The following is a 16,449-nucleotide window of genomic DNA, read 5'->3' as shown; positions in this document are numbered from 1 at the left end:
TGTTAGGCATAAAGGACACTCTCCACATAAGAAGAAAAGTGTACACACCATACATTTAAAGTTGTTCTTCAAAATATTAGATCTCAGCTTTGATGTTTTTAAATTAAATGAAATGCCTGACTTTCAATCTTGAAAACAGTGTCAGAAACTCTTGTTTGTCTTGCACTAGTTCAAGGAACTTCTAATTGTGATATCAATGCCACTTCATTAGGGCTCTACTCATTATGTACAGAACCTATGGTCACTAACAGATCAGTGATAATAGATACATTATGAATCAAGATCTATTTAACTTAATATTTCATTAAATATAGAGCTAATTCAATTATATATGTCTCGTGTCTATAGTTTGAACTTAGCATATAATTGCGACTCTTCTCTCAACTATTCTGAGTCATCTTCACAGACATTTGGAGTAACATCCTTTATTTTCTTGTGGAAGATCTGTCCATCTGGCTGGATCTTCCATCTAATTTTTAAGTCTACATGATGTCCTTGTTCTGCCATTCTCCTCTTGATCTGAAAGAAATATTTGTATAAATTATTGTATGCATTTAGATAACGTGGGTTCATTTAGCTAACGTTTGTACACTACGTTTCGTGTACGTTTGTTTACATGATGCATGTATGAGCGTATTTAAGATACTCTATATATATAGGCGGCCTGCATTGCTAACATGTACCCTGAGCCATGAGGGAGGCCATACTGTAGCTCAGTGGTTTTCAACCGTTTTCATATCAAGGTCCATTATGTGATTTTGTCCACAATTTCATGCTGTATTGAGGTGGTACCATTTGAGAGAGATAACAGGCAAACGGCCAAACGTTGATCAAAATAACAATTATTTAATTAAGTAATGCAGATGTTTAACAACAATTGAACTCTTGAGAGTGTAAAATGGCTTCAGAAGATCTGCTTAGTATGGCAGATACTGTGAAAAGAGAAGCCAGCCTTCTCCTCGCTTACATTCGAAGGTGTCAGGTGTTTTATTTATGTTATAAATGTATCTTTTATGTGCTTTTTTTCCTTTTTAAACAAATGGTTTATTGTGGTGTGAGACCACACTGTTAGTAGACTGAGCTGTAACGTTACTGTTGCTAGTTGTTACCGTTGTTACTCTTGCTTGTTTGTTACGTTGATGGGACAAAATGGAACCAAATCCATTTGGTTCCATTTGTACACTCCCTGAGTTAAATTAACGCTGAGGATTTTACAGTGTGTATTGGGATCTCTATAGCTTTATTGACTATCAGTGTTGTGTGAATGAATGGTTTTTGTTAATTTCAGACATTTAACCACTTAAACCCTAAATTGGGTCTTGGCTCTGTACTTGGTTTTCAATTTTTTTCCCTCTACATAAACCTCTTTGCCAAAAATGGCCGATCTACAAGCTTGTAGAGCGTTGTGAACTTGTAGATCTGCTATTTTCGGCTAAAGTTCTCCTAAGAATGGTATGCCTACGGTTCAAGTGGTTAATGTAAAAAAAAAAAAAGTTCCTATCACACAAACATTTGGCGGCCCCCCTGTAGTAACTCTGAGGACCCACTATAGGGGTCCCGGACCCACTGTTGGAGACCCCTGGCACAGAGTCATGACATCACTCACTTGCTCCATGATGTCCTTCCGGGCGGCAGGATCATTCAGGTCCACAGATCCAGCTGGACTCAGCTCGATCTTCACCATCCGCATCACAACATCTCCAACTGAATGGATATAGCAGTGGTGTCATTCTGTTAATATGAACCATTATTAAAATTATACATTATTATAATGCATGCAAGCACTTGCTTATATGCATTATTTGAAATGGTGAATTAACCCATTCAATCCGGGAAAGAATCTTTGTCATTTTAGATGTCTTTGGCTATTAAACAGCGCTATGAGCTTGTAGATCTGCTATTTTTGAAAAAATCGTGAAAATGTGTGCAAATCTTTGAATATAATTTTTTTTATAGCGAACATTTGTAAAAATATTTGTGTTCCAGGGACCTCCAGAAGCAAAGATTTGAGGTACAAATGTTCGCTTTAAAAATATAAATAAATTCATGATTTTTAGTGAGTAGCAGATCTACAGCTTGTATATCTGCTATTTTTTGAATAGCCAAAGTATAAAATAATAGTTATAGCTCAAATCTAAAGTGACACAGATGCGTTCCCGGATTGAAGCACCTTCATAACAAAACAAAAATATAGGCCTATAGCAACATAATTTTTTCAGAAAACTCTTAGGATTTTAGAAGGCATTTCATTGCTGTCTGGCAGAAACCTCTTATCTCCTTATTCAAACTTTTGTGTGGGGGTTTTTTTCCCGCCCTACTTGATCATACTACAGCATCACACAAAAGCATCAAAAGTAGTAGATCAATTTTGCGCCACGTTTCGAGCGTGTAGATCCGCTACTTTTATGAAATTTCATCCCGAAAAGTAACAGTTTGGGACATAATATGAGGTTTCCACCCGACAGAGATGATTTGTGGAATCGGCCTCAGGTCTAATGGGTTATTTTATCTATTCAAACAAAACTCACCTTCGTAACAAACAAAAGGAAGCTTCTCGGTACAGTCGGTATTGTTCCATTCTTTATTCAAAACAGACGCACATGGCTTCTTCTCATGCCTATCGCCTGGTATCTCGTCACCGCCGGGCTGCAGCTGACCCCACTTTCTGAATGGCGAGTTGCTCTTGTCAGACCACGTCCATTTCCTGTGCAGGCCGATCCACGCATATCCACTCGCTAATCTGGAGGCGTCGACGTTCTCTTCTTCGTTTCTAATGCTGGCCAGGTCCGTGTAATTCTCCCTGCAGTATTTCTGGCCATCAAACCAGGTCATTGGGGTGTCCACCATTATGTATTTGCTAGAATCTGCTGGACACACACAAAGTAGCAAGAAAGCAAACATATTTTAAAGCGTGCATTTTCGCAGTGCATGTAGGTTTAGAGCAAAGTAATCGTGGTATTATGTAGTATTAATTTATTACACCAAGTGATAAGCCACTGGCCTCATAGCTCAACATTAGAGAAATGGCAATGTTCACTGGGTGCAACATAATCCAGTGATATTTTTTACTATCATATTAATTACCTTCAACAATGTGGCTTTTTGCGTAGCTTTGTGAATTTATAAAAGCATCATGGTAAATTAGATTTATCAAACCACCAAATAAACAAGGTCTAAGCTATCTTTTAGATGCTCTTAGATCAAATGTATATAATACTATAAAAATAGATAATGAAATAAGTATGAGAATTGGTTATAACTTTATATCAGATTGAGAGTGAAACACAATATTAACATAACTTAACATTCAGAGTATATGCAGCCTAAATACTGTACATTACTTCACATACAGTTTCAAAGTATGTTTTCAACTCTACTGTAAAAGGTTGTGTCTCACCATTACTGTAGCATATCACCCTGTGTGGCTCTGTACAGGAAGCATCTTTCCACTTCTTGCTTTCATGTATCAGGGCACAAGACTGCTCTTCAACAATATCTGGGGCACCATCTTCCCAATACCTGAAGTCGGTCTCTCCATTACCATAAAAGTCCTTGTCATCTAGACACCACTCCCAGCTGCCATGAAGCCCGATCCAGAAGTTTGGACTATTTCCTGTTACACTGATCACTTCAGCCATCCTATCGTCATTTACAATGGTGGCCAAGTCCCTGAAGTGTTCTCTGCAGTAATGCTGGGCTTCAGTCCATGCCTTCGCCTGGTTCACGTAGTGGTACTTTATGGTGAGGTTAGAGCAAAGATCCCACAGTCCTGTTAGGAGACAGAGCGTAGTGCCCGGTTTACGACGGTGTCCAACGCCAAAAACAGCAGATTTACAAAGGTGTCACATCGCAATACGCTGTGAGCTTGTACATCGGCTGTTTTCGACGTGGAGCTAACCATTACATTTACAATTACCATTAACATTTTTGCCATGTCAGAATGATTTAGCTAACCCTGCATTTGGGGAAAATCCTAACTTTTCTGCAGATAGGAATTTTGCTACCTGGGAGGAAACAATTCAGAAATTGTAATATTACATCATAGAATCAATGCAAAGACTGAAATGGGATGGTATCAGTCCTGGTTTTCAAAGCAGTGGGCGTAGGTTTGTTACCGCTGGTTTCCATTAATTGAATTTAGATTTCCCCAGATGCATAAGTCGGCAGAGATCTCTGATTGTCTGGCCACAGGAGACTATAGGATTGGGGTGATGTTCTCGTTGAACATATACGGTGCAGGACTCACATTTATGCAGTATAGGACCCTGCAGAACATAATAGTATATGGGGTGAGGGCTAAACAGTAGGTATTAAACGCACGGTTGTGTTCCTACCACAACTGCAGTCTCTCAGAGAGTAGCCAGAGGTCGCACCTACAAGTGGACCTTTAGTGGGCCGTCCAGAGGGGAAATTCTTCAGGTGGCAGTAATTTTTCCTGGAGAAAGTAAGAGCTGGCAAATCAAAATGTCAAATGCTCCTAGACTCCTATAGTAATGTTCAGTGAATACATTAACCATGTAACCTCAGCCAATAATGGTACGCCCAAAATTGGGACACCAGGGTTAAAGTGGTTAGGCTTAACTGACCACATCACAAATAGTAATGACTTTTAGAACTAGGTAAACTTTCCACTGAGGTTTGCCTCATGTTTTAGAAACACTTTAAAATCTTACTATTATGCTATAGATATTGAAAACTGCATGATAAAAAAGTGAATACATGAATGCTTAAATGGCAAGACCACTTTGGTAGAGGTGTGGGTTGTGTAGGTACCTTGCCAAGATGGTAACTCCAAAGGTGGGCAAGAAATCTAAAATAATTTCTCCATTGACTAGAAATTGCAGAAGGAGTCAGTGCATTTTCCGGCAGCGGAAGCTGCCGCGGAACTGCCGCGGAACTGCCGGGGGTGGAGTGGCAGCTGCCGGGGGTGGAGCGGCAGTGCGGAATCAGTAGGACTGTAGCCTACTAATCCTTGTAATAAAATATTACTGAGGTTTGGGTTAGGGGTTATGGTTAGGTTTAGGTATAGTTTTACTGAGGTTAGGAGTTAGGGTTATAGTTTAGGCATAGTTTTACTGAGGTTAGGTTTAGGGGTTAGGGTTAGGTTTAGGCATAGGAAACTGCCCCTCCGCCGCTGCTGCTGCCGCCCTGCCTCCCGGCACCTGCCACTCCGCCGCCGGTATCCCGCTGCTTGCCCGCCGGCAGCCCGCTGCTCTGCTGCGGCAGCTTCCGCTGCCGGAAAATGCACTCGCTGTCCCATTTTTATTAATACAACAAACAGTACTGGGTTTGGTGATATTCTATATTGTCAGAATCAGCTTTGTTTGAGTTCGTTTACAGGCTAAAAGAGCCTCCTGAGCCTCTTCACTGTACAAGACAACAGGTGGTGGAGGTGAACGGAACCCTGTCCTCCCCCTTCCCAGTGAGCGGCGGCATTCCTCAAGGAAACATACTAGGGCCTTTACTGTTCCTGGTGTACGTAAACGACATGCCATCAGCATGTGACTGCAATCTGTTCTTGTTCGCGGATGACTCGGCACTCCTGGTCTCGGGCAAGGACAGATTGCAGGTTGAGGAGGCCCTTAGCTCTGAACTCGGTAGAATCTGCCCCTGGCTCACTGATAACAAACTATCACTACAAAACTGAATCCATTCTTTTTGGGTCCAGAATAAACCTCTGCAAGGCCAAAGACTTCACGGTCAAAGTGGGCGACAATGTTATCTCAAGGAAAGACCTACCTGGGTTGTATCTCAGAGGCCAACGTCTCAAGTGAAAAAATGGCAACAAAAGTAATCAGAAAAGTAAACCAAAGAACAAGTTTTCTATTTAGGATCTCCTCGGTGGTCAGTAGGAACACATTGAGGACACTAGCAGGAGCACTCATCCAATGTCATTTCGACTATGCATGCACCTCGTGGTACGTTAGCACCTCAAAGGCATTAAAAACAAAACTGTTAACCTCTCAAAACAAACTGATCAGGTTACTTCTAGGCCTTACACCCATAACTCACCTAACCCCTGCTCCTTATGCTAGTAGTCCATGAGCCAGACAAGATTTCATTATCGAAAGAGTGGGCAAAACCATACCTATATTAAATTGTTCATAGGGTCAATACGAGTAAATAAATATATGATAACCTCTCCACAGGAGCAGCTTTTTCATGGTTATCACACATTTTGTTATTTTCCCCATACGTACATGACAGGTGAAAAAATGACAACATTTAAAAAAGAGTTATCATAATGAAACTTCCTGAGTTGATTACTTACATGAAGACAATGATTTATCGTATTACAAGTTTTCTGAAATTGTATATTTAAATATGCAAATTAGGCATTACGAAAATATGCCCGAATTTGTATAACTTTCCAGAATCAACATTGGAACATTGGACAAAGCCAGAGTGAACATTCTTATTTCATTTTGTTAAGATGTTGGAGTCAAAGGTTTTTAACGAGGGAATATTCAATATCTGGCTCAATTTTGGGGCTCTGGCTCATGGACTAAATGCCTAATTTGCATATTTAAATATACAATTTCAGAAAACTTGTAATACGATAAATCATTGTCGTCATGCAAGTAATCAACTCAGGAAGTTTCATTATGATAACTCTTTTTTAAATTTTGTCATTTTTTCACCTGTCATGTACGTATGGGGAAAATAACAAAATGTGTGATAACTATGAAAAAGCTGCTCCTGTGGAAAGGTTATCATATATTTATTTACTCGTATTGACCCTATGAACAATTTAATATAGGTATGGTTTTGCCCACTCTTTCGATAATCATTGCTCAATTTTGGGGCTCTGGCTCATGGACTATAGGGTTGGATGGCTCAGGGTAGATGACAGAGTAAAGCAATTTGCAATGGGCCTGGTCTACAAGATACGCGAGAAAACAGGGGTACCTGTCCGACTACTTCAATAGTATAAAAGACACACACAGGCACAACACCAGAAGGAGCACTGATCTCACTGAACGCAGTTTCGGCATAAAATGGGGTCAAATTCGTTCTACTGCTATGCCGCCAGAATGTGGAATACTCTACCAACAGGCATAAAAAAGTGTGACTCCTTATCCTCCTTCAAAACCGCTCTAGAGGAGCACCTACAATTGGCTGCAAATTGTAACTGGCCCCTGTAAAAAGTAAAAAGTCTAAGCTTATCACTGGAAATGACCGCTACTACTATTACTACAGTTTCTTTGCATATTGTTGTATATTATTGTTTGTCTTTGGAGTAGCTCAAGATGTAGAGCAGCCTCTTAGGAATCGAATGGTTCGTTCCCTGGCTCCTCCTGGCTTCATATCAAAGTGTCATTATGTGCCGTCATTATGTGCATGCGTGTGTGAATGGGTGAATGTAACACACCTTGTAAAGCACCTTGAAGAAAGGCACTATATACACGTAAATGCACCATTTCCATTTGTCATGATGTATCAGGTCTGACTAGGCCTTGAACAGCTAAGAAATGACAAAATCTACAAAAGGTGAATACATTTACAACTTACTGTTGTGATTGATTAATAGCTCTATTATGGTTCTCCAATGATCAGATTTTCAGAACTTGCTTAAAATTGTGCTTTAAAAGGTGCATAAATTGCAGCAAATCAAACCTTGAACTTACCTGTGGTCAAGGGTCCAGTCAGATCGTAAAAAAGTATAGCCCTGGCAGGTTGGGTTCTGAGTGCATTTCCTCTGGCATTGTTTAAAATCAGAAAAGAAATATTCAAAATCGCCTCCTGGGAAGTCAACGTCCACAAAGGTTTGCTCACACTCTGGACAAATGAAAAACAGCACACACACACACACACACACACACACACACACACACACACACACACACACACACACACACACACACACACACACACACACACACACACACACACACACACACACACACAAACACAAACACACCAAATATGTATTTATGTCTGCATAAACAGAAGTACAAGATGTACAAAGGACATAAACACTGCCAGTGCATATAATGGGAAAACAGCCAGTTACAAAGTGCATATAAGGCAGAGCATTGTTACATACAAAGATGTTGACATACTTGTCAAACACAGCGGACAACAATCATGGGTAAAGGAAACAACTCCTCCTCCAAATTGAGCGGCTTCCTATAATAGCTGATATTGAGCAGTATACCTTGCTAATTGTTTAGCCCTCCTTTTGGAGAGGCCGGCCATTTGAAGGCCCCTTACAACCAACTTGTGCACGTGCCCTAGGCTATACCAAACCCACACACACACACACACACACACACACACACACACACACACACACACACACACACACACACACACACACACACACACACACACACACACACACACACACACACAGCAAACCATTTATCTATTCCCCTTTCAATCCCACAGCCGAACACAAATGATTCTGTTATTGGGGCTCAGATTTGAAGGGTTCAAATAGATGCATATACTTGGTTATAGAGCTAAATAGAAAAACATTACCTTTTTGACTGAGAGAGAGTCCGCTCAAAGAGAGCACACCCGTTAGAATCCAATAAACTTCCATTCAGATTTATGAAGTTCACCTGAAACCTGTCAAGTTTCTTCAAACTCAGCTGTGTTGGTTGGTTCAGAGTAAAGCATTACTCAGGGCAAACTCTTCCATGCCAAGGTCCCCCAAATAGTCGTGGCCCCTATTGCTACATGTAAAAGAACAACAACAACAACAACAACAACAACAACAACAACAACAACATGAAAATAGCTAAAATAGCCACGGTCATGATGCATTGTGAGCAGTGTTTTATATTGCTGTCAGCAAGTTATTTTTTTTGTGAGATAATGCCCTATTTCGCCATTCAACAGTGTCATACAAAAGTAGCAAAAATAGCCCATCTAAACACTCACAATGCATTACATCGCAACGCATTGTGAGCTTGTACTGTAGATCAGCAATTGTTTGGCTCTCTTTCCTTTAAGTGAAAATGGTTAAGTGTGTCTGTGGGTTTTATAAATACTGAACCAATGAAAGGTAACAAGACCTTGTGACTAAATAATACAGTAACTACATTGGATCCATTGGAACACAGGTTCTATTTTCTGAAAAGTAACTGTTTTGGACATAATGAGGTTTCCACCCGACAGCGATGATATACAGTATATTAGAACATCTGAACATTGTACTGTACAGTATATATCAGACTCCTCTGTCGCTGAGGTTGTCTGGTGCATTGCACCAGTTCTGCACCGCAACTAGAGTGATATGGCGTGACGGGGGGACGGGTGATGACCAGTGTTGCCATGTCTGCTTATTGCTTCCCAATGTTGTTTAAAGCAGTGGTCCTCAAACATTTTCATGTCAAGGACCCCCTACGTAATTTGTATTTGTCCGTGGACTTTGTGTCAGTGACCCCATACAAGATTTGTGTTGTTTCATATAGGCCTATTCCAAATATTTAACTTTAGTTTTTCTTCTTCGAAAATAGCCGCTATATGACTTATATACACAAAATCTGTGAAAAACGGTTGTGAGCTTGTAGATCTGCTATTTTCCCATAATTTAAGCATTTCTCGTGGCTATTTAATTGTGTTTTTAGTACCACAGCAACCAATGCAGATAGGTTGATGAAGTCTGAATACCCAAATGTGGACCGTCCGTCAGTCCTAAAGATCGTATTTGAGAAACAAATTGCATTTGCCTACAGTCTGAACAAAGCCCAAGTTACCCAGATTATTTGTGCTACCCATATTCCCACATTTAAGTTCTGTTTTCTTTGTTTTGTTTTGTTTTGTTACATTTACAGGATAATTTACCACAATGAACGATAAACATAGCCATTGATTATAATAATGAAATAACAGGCTCCGGGACATAAAGGGCAAGACCACTTTGGTAGAGGCCATGATATAACTCCAAAGGTGGACAAGAAATCAAAAATAATTGCTCCATTGAATAGAAATTGAGAATTCAAAATATGCTCAAAATATATTCAAAAAATCTGCTCTAAAAGAGCACTTTCCACTCTAAAAGGGCACTTACAGGTGACTGCAAAACAGAACTGGCCCCTGTAAAAAGTCAAAGCCTAGCTGTTTCACCGTACAATGTAAGTCAATAAGGAGCATATTTTGAATCGTCAATTTCTAATCAATGGAGCAATTATTTTTGATTTCTTTCTTGTCCACCTTTGGAGTTACAACATGCCAAGCTATGGTAACTACACAGCCCAAACCTCTACCAAAGTGGTCTTGCCATTTAAAATGCAGAAGCAAATAGTAATTTGTATACTCTGACCGTTTCAATCTCTCAAACATACCTGATAGAAGATTATGTTCGTCCTTTGTCTCTGTCTCACACAGTCAGGACTGAGCTTTCATTTGAACTGGACATTTGTTCATGTTACAGGCTTTCAAATAGACAGAACCTAACCACCAAAAATGCAAACTACATACTTAAGGACGTTTTTAAAGTAGAATACAGATGCAAACAAGTGCACCCAGGCTTGAACCCATTTGATTAATTCAAATTCAATAGAGATGACCTTAGTGGTATTGTCACGAATAGGTATTGGTAGGACCCAAATGCAGAACACGAGGCAGTATTGACACTCAGAACATTTATTATCAAACTCAAGATATACAAACTAGGACGTACAAGGGCATGAACATTCCATGACAACATCTATAATCGAACAAAGGAACCCTGAACACAGGGCGGATTAAATACACAAAGACTAATGTCGTATATGATGAGGCATTAAACTGCAGGTTAGCAGGCTTGTTGGTGGTAATAAAGAAGTGGAGGAGAAGAGAGACGTCAGGTTACCAGGTTCCATTCAGTGGTTTATTCAGCAACAAACAAACAGCATTCAGAGAAGCAGCCAGGGAGCCAGGAGCCCCCTGTCCACCCCCCAACAGCCTCACGTCGTGTGGGACAGTTCTAACTAACCATTTTACAGACACTCTCTTATACATTGTAGGTAGGTGACATTACAATAACAGGTGGGTGGGTGGCAGAGAATCCCCCCACCAGCTGACAATCAACTTCTTTGAACATGGGTTGACATGATTTGCAAGTGACTGGAGGAAGGGAGTGAAGTCTCCCAGTTTAACAATAGAAGATGTAAATCGCCCTTCACACCTAGCCAGGCTAGGCTCCCTCCTAAACACCTTTATATACGGTGTTTACTTTAGCTTTAGTATATTTGTTCTAATAAGAATCTGTTTTTACTTGCACACTGTCATATAAAATATAGCAAATAATACGACATTCCCTCCACGAAAGAATTAAACGTCTTTCGCAACAACGTATATTAAATAAAACAGTTTGCAAGAAAAAACATAAAAAAACAACATTCTTCCACCTACACCCCCCATGACCAATCAATGGCTGAAACCTAAACAAAGGACATTTAGGAAGAATTAACATCAAACATCACATCAGACAGAACAACTTAGATACAGGCATAAAAATTACACAATAGTCATACAGTGATTCACCTTAAATTTCAAAATAAAAATAGACAAACTGTTCCACAAAATCAAGCAATATCATCAATATTTAGTAACGGATCGACATTGGACGCGTGTGTCATGGATCACATGACTTTCGACTGACACCGAAGGCAAAGACAGGAACTATTTAAAAATAAAACAAGCTTAAAAAATAAAACAACTCAGAAAACCTTATTCAGGGAAAATACATACATTCTCCTTCCCCAATCAGCGCGCAGGTCTCTCTGTTCTCTTTAAACTCTAGGATAAAATATTACACAGCAAACAAACTTTGAATGCTGACAGAATACAATTGAAATATAAATCACACTAAAGATGCACTTCTCCCTACCTTTGTCCCCCCACGCCGAGCACCAAACTTGTAACCAAAGATAGAACTTTTCAAGTACACCTATTAATTACACATGATAACTCCAACGGAGGTGCCTACATTGATAACAGAAGACAATGTTTCTTCAATGAAATAATATAACACAAAGTAAACTCACATTAAATACAAGAGACCAGAAAGTGAAACAACTAAAATCCTCACATCACACTTTTACGCACGGCAACAAAAGAAACGCTCCGTGGTTTAAACCACTTTATCACTAAAATACAACCTCCTGCCCCGATTGTTCAGTGTTCCATCCGATAATGCTGCTGTTGTCGCCTCTATCTCAATGTCCACGCACCCAGCAGAAAAGCTGAGCGCAGTTCCAGGTGATATCATCGTTCCAGCCAAAAAGATAGCCGCTCCTCACCAACTCATCCCCCCACGGAGAACTTCGACCAGCAAGTTCTTCGCACCGCCGTCCACCCAGCCAGGCGCACCGCAGAGAAGAGTAGTAAGTTGAGTAGCCATCCGAGATCCGGTCACGAGCGGTCGTAGTCATCACAGCGTTGCCGTTGCGAGGTCCTCCATCATAGTAGAAAACCAGGTCGCGCTGACGTCCCCACGGCCTGCTCCGCGGCGGTCCTCCCCGTCGTAGGAAGACATCCGATTCTCCCCACAGGCTCAAAATACACAGGTTCTTCTCTAAAGCGCCTTCGGAAAGGAAAGCAACAATAGCCGCTGGCTCGCCAAATGTCGTATATGATGAGGCATTAAACTGCAGGTTAGCAGGCTTGTTGGTGGTAATAAAGAAGTGGAGGAGAAGAGAGACGTCAGGTTACCAGGTTCCATTCAGTGGTTTATTCAGCAACAAACAAACAAACAGCATTCAGAGAAGCAGCCAGGGAGCCAGGAGCCCCCTGTCCACCCCCCAACAGCCTCACGTCGTGTGGGACAGTTCTAACTAACCATTTTACAGACACTCTCTTATACACTGTAGGTAGGTGACATTACAATAACAGGTGGGTGGGTGGCAGAGAATCCCCCCACCAGCTGACAATCAACTTCTTTGAACATGGGTTGACATGATTTGCAAGTGACTGGAGGAAGGGAGTGAAGTCTCCCAGTTTAACAATAGAAGATGTAAATCGCCCTTCACACCTAGCCAGGCTAGGCTCCCTCCTAAACAGCAGGTCACTTGAATGGCCCAAAAGTGCAGACAGTCTGTCTACAACACACAGAACTTATCATTTATATACGGTGTTTACTTTAGCTTTAGTATATTTGTTCTAATAAGAATCTGTTTTTACTTGCACACTGTCATATAAAATATAGCAAATAATACGACACTAACTAGACACAGGTGAAACAATACTACAATCAACACATGAATGGCTGAGACTGAACAGGACACAGGTGAACTACAAAAGCAATCATATACAGGTGAGAGAAGACAGGAAGTGGCAACAAGGCAAAACAGGAAACACTAGGACAACACTACAAAACTAGAAAAAGTGCTCCTCGGAGCACAGGTCTCCGCCAGGTCAGGTAGGTTATTGTGGGCCAACAATGTTCGGAATTCGCCAATCAGGATGGAATATGAAAAATCGGACAGAACCATCTTGATCACTTAACTATAGAGATAATGGGTACAGATTTGCATGATGATTGGACAACATTTGTAGGAGTAATACAAAAAAGAAAAGTGTTGAAAAAATCGGCCTCCTGGTGGCGCTATAATAGGGCATTGTTAAAGGGTGGCATTTGTTCTTCAACATAGTGCGAATGTGCGTGCAAAGTGTCACCTCAATCGGACGTGCGTTCATGATTTGTGGCATTGTGTTCAAAACAGGCCACTTCTGCAAACTTTAGATGTCAATGTTAGCCAATCAGGATGAAATATGAAAAATCAAACAGTTCCATCTTGATCACATGACTATAGAGATCATGTGTACCGATTTGTGTGAAATTTGGATAAAATCTGAAGGCTTAATATCCAAAAATGTGTTTTACATAAGTGGGCCTCCTGGTGGCTCTAGAAAAGGCAAATGTGAAAAATGCAGGGCAGATGTTTTTCCTTGGCCTCTAGGGAGTGTGCGTGCAAAGTTTCATGCAGATCGGTGCAGTTAAAGTTAAAAACACAAATCAGCCTTTTATAGCGCCACCATGAGCCCCCTTTCCATTGCAGCTTAAGCACCACACCACACCACACCACACTACACCACACCACACCACACCGCATCAAAATATCTACCGTTTCCATTACACAAAAGTACCCCCGCTCAAATCCACAGGTATGAGTAGCAGACTCCGGTCATTCACACTCATTTGTAATGTAAACATAGGTTTTGTCTAACAATGTAATGTAAATGAGTGGCCAACTGTCCTGTATACAAATGCAAATCACCTGTGCACGTGCGGGTGAACCATTTGGTTCGGTATGAACCAAATGGATCCTTATAACTGTGATTATAATACAATATAAATTATAATGTATTACAACTATGATAATTATAATACACTATAATGGATTATAACTGATTATAATACAATATAAATTATTAGAATTTATTACAACTATGATAATTATAACACACTATAATAGATTACAACTGTGATTATAATACACTATAAAGTAGTATAATGTTTTACAACTATGATACTTAGATTATAACTGTGATTATAATACACTATAAAGTAGTATAATGTTTTACAACTATGATACTTATAACACACTAGAATAGATTTTAACTGTGATTTTAATAATATATAAAGTATTATAATGTTTTACAACTATATCCTGTTCTAAATAAAAAGTCGGTGAGTGATCAGTCATTATGAAGTGTTTGGCCCCGCTTGGCCTAGCTCAGACCTACCCAGGACTGGGTACTTTTTAGGCACCAGTTTAGTACCACTTACACACCACTCTACCCACTTCATTGTAGTGGAAACCGAGGCAGAAGTGGGCGGTGTGGTGTGGGGTGGGGTGAGGCCATGCATATGGAAAGCCGCCTATGAGGCGGCTTTCCATATGCATGGCCTGAGGCTGATTTGAAAAATGTCAAGTGCCATTTGTTCCTTGGCGTAGTGGGAATGTGTTTGTGAAATTTCACGGAAATCGCAAGCTGCGTTCAGGATTTGAGGCATTTTGCTCAAAACAGACCAATCCTGCAAATTTTGGAAGCCAACCTTAGCCAATGAGGATGGAATATGGGAAATCGGACAGATCCGTGTTGATCACATGACTATAGAGATACTGTGTACCGATTTGCATGACGTTTGGATAAAATCTATAGGAGTAATATACAAAAATGGGTTTTGCACAAATCGGCCTCCAGGTGGCGCTATAACAGGCCCATGTGAAAAATTTGAGGCAGAGGTTCTGAATTGGCATCCAGGGAGTGTGTGTGCACAGTTTGGCAGCGACCGGGCCAACGGTGCCGGAGATTAGCTGGTAACACACGGACAGGACACACGGACGGACGGACGGACGGACGGACGGACGGACGGACGGACGGACGGACGGACGGACAGGGGGTAAAACATACTCTCTCGCCATGCCTTTCGGCCTGGCGGAGACAATAACAGTACAAGGAGAACAGGGAACAATACAACAGAAAGACACAATGAGACAGATCCTGACAGGTATACCCACCAATGGATGGTATTATGGAACACAAAAGTCAATCCAATTGCAAAATCCAGCAGGGTCTCATGCTCAGGGTCACACTCTGATCCCCATCTGTTCTGTTCTGTTCTGTTCTGTTCTGTTCTGTTCTGTTATTAAAGCATGACTCTGCCACGTTAGCACCTGGACTACTGCTACAGACAGTAGAATATATTAACTGTTGATCGACTGTATAAATACTAATTATATTGACTGTTGATAGACCATATATATTTTACAGATACGCACTGTTGTAGGCCAGCTGACACTGTACATCACTCTCATATCCATTGTCGATAATATGTACATTATACTACATTATATCAATTCTTATCTGGTGAAAGATGTCTGTTCACATTTACTGGTGATAGATTGTATTATACCTATATTTATATTTATTTATATAATACACATTATGTTAAAACTTGAGAGTTCATACGCTGAAACCTATTATAAGGATGAGGGCCAGTGCTCTCAGACTAGGGACCAAAGAAGCGGCAACTAAAGAGAGAGAGAGTTGGAGCACACAGGTCATCTTAAAAACTTTTAATAGGAGCAAAGATAATTATACTGACGTGTGGACAGCACAGTGTCTTCTTCACACTCTAAAGAAGACACTAGTGCTGTTGAAATGTCAGTAATTATCTTTGCACCCATTACATTTTTTGAAGATGACCGCTGTGCCCCGGCTCTCTCCTTTTTGGATACACGATACACTCAAGTCAGACCCAGCGCAGATATCTAAGGTCACACTCTAAATGTCAATTTTATTTTGATTGTAGTATTATTATTATTATTATTATTATTATTATTATTATTTTAAATTATTATATATATTTTTTCATTATCTCTCTAGTCTTATTTTATATCTATCCTGTGTTTCATGCTGCTTTTGCTACGATGATCGATATAAGGTCTGTCCACGCACTCACGCAGGCACGCACACACGCACGCACGCACGCACGCACCACCGATA

General features: G+C 40.5%; 1 protein-coding gene and 1 long non-coding RNA gene across 2 annotated transcripts; both read right to left on the bottom strand.

Annotated features, from left to right (window-relative positions):
* Nucleotides 1-232: 232 nt before the first annotated feature.
* LOC308095558 (proteoglycan 3-like) lies at nucleotides 233-3,638 on the bottom strand (the record flags this gene model as incomplete). The annotated part of the gene is made up of 4 exons (XM_080442613.1): nucleotides 233-519; nucleotides 1,607-1,704; nucleotides 2,529-2,864; nucleotides 3,398-3,638. 4 exons carry the CDS (start codon nucleotides 3,636-3,638, stop codon nucleotides 385-387), a joined length of 810 nt encoding a protein of 269 aa, XP_080298739.1. The 3' UTR covers nucleotides 233-384.
* Nucleotides 3,639-4,364: 726 nt separating this feature from the next.
* Nucleotides 4,365-8,663, bottom strand: LOC308094730. Its single transcript, XR_013933984.1, has 3 exons — nucleotides 8,485-8,663; nucleotides 7,629-7,779; nucleotides 4,365-4,435 (listed from the first exon to the last, which is right to left on the bottom strand). It is a non-coding gene; the product is annotated as an uncharacterized lncRNA (long non-coding RNA).
* Between the last annotated feature and the right edge of the window lie 7,786 nt (nucleotides 8,664-16,449).

This window comes from Gymnoscopelus braueri (assembly GCF_963280865.1).
Source record: "Gymnoscopelus braueri genome assembly, chromosome: 11".
NCBI lineage: Eukaryota > Metazoa > Chordata > Actinopteri > Myctophiformes > Myctophidae > Gymnoscopelus > Gymnoscopelus braueri.
The sequence above is the reverse complement of the archived record's forward strand: the minus strand, read 5'-3'. Positions and strand labels throughout refer to the sequence as shown.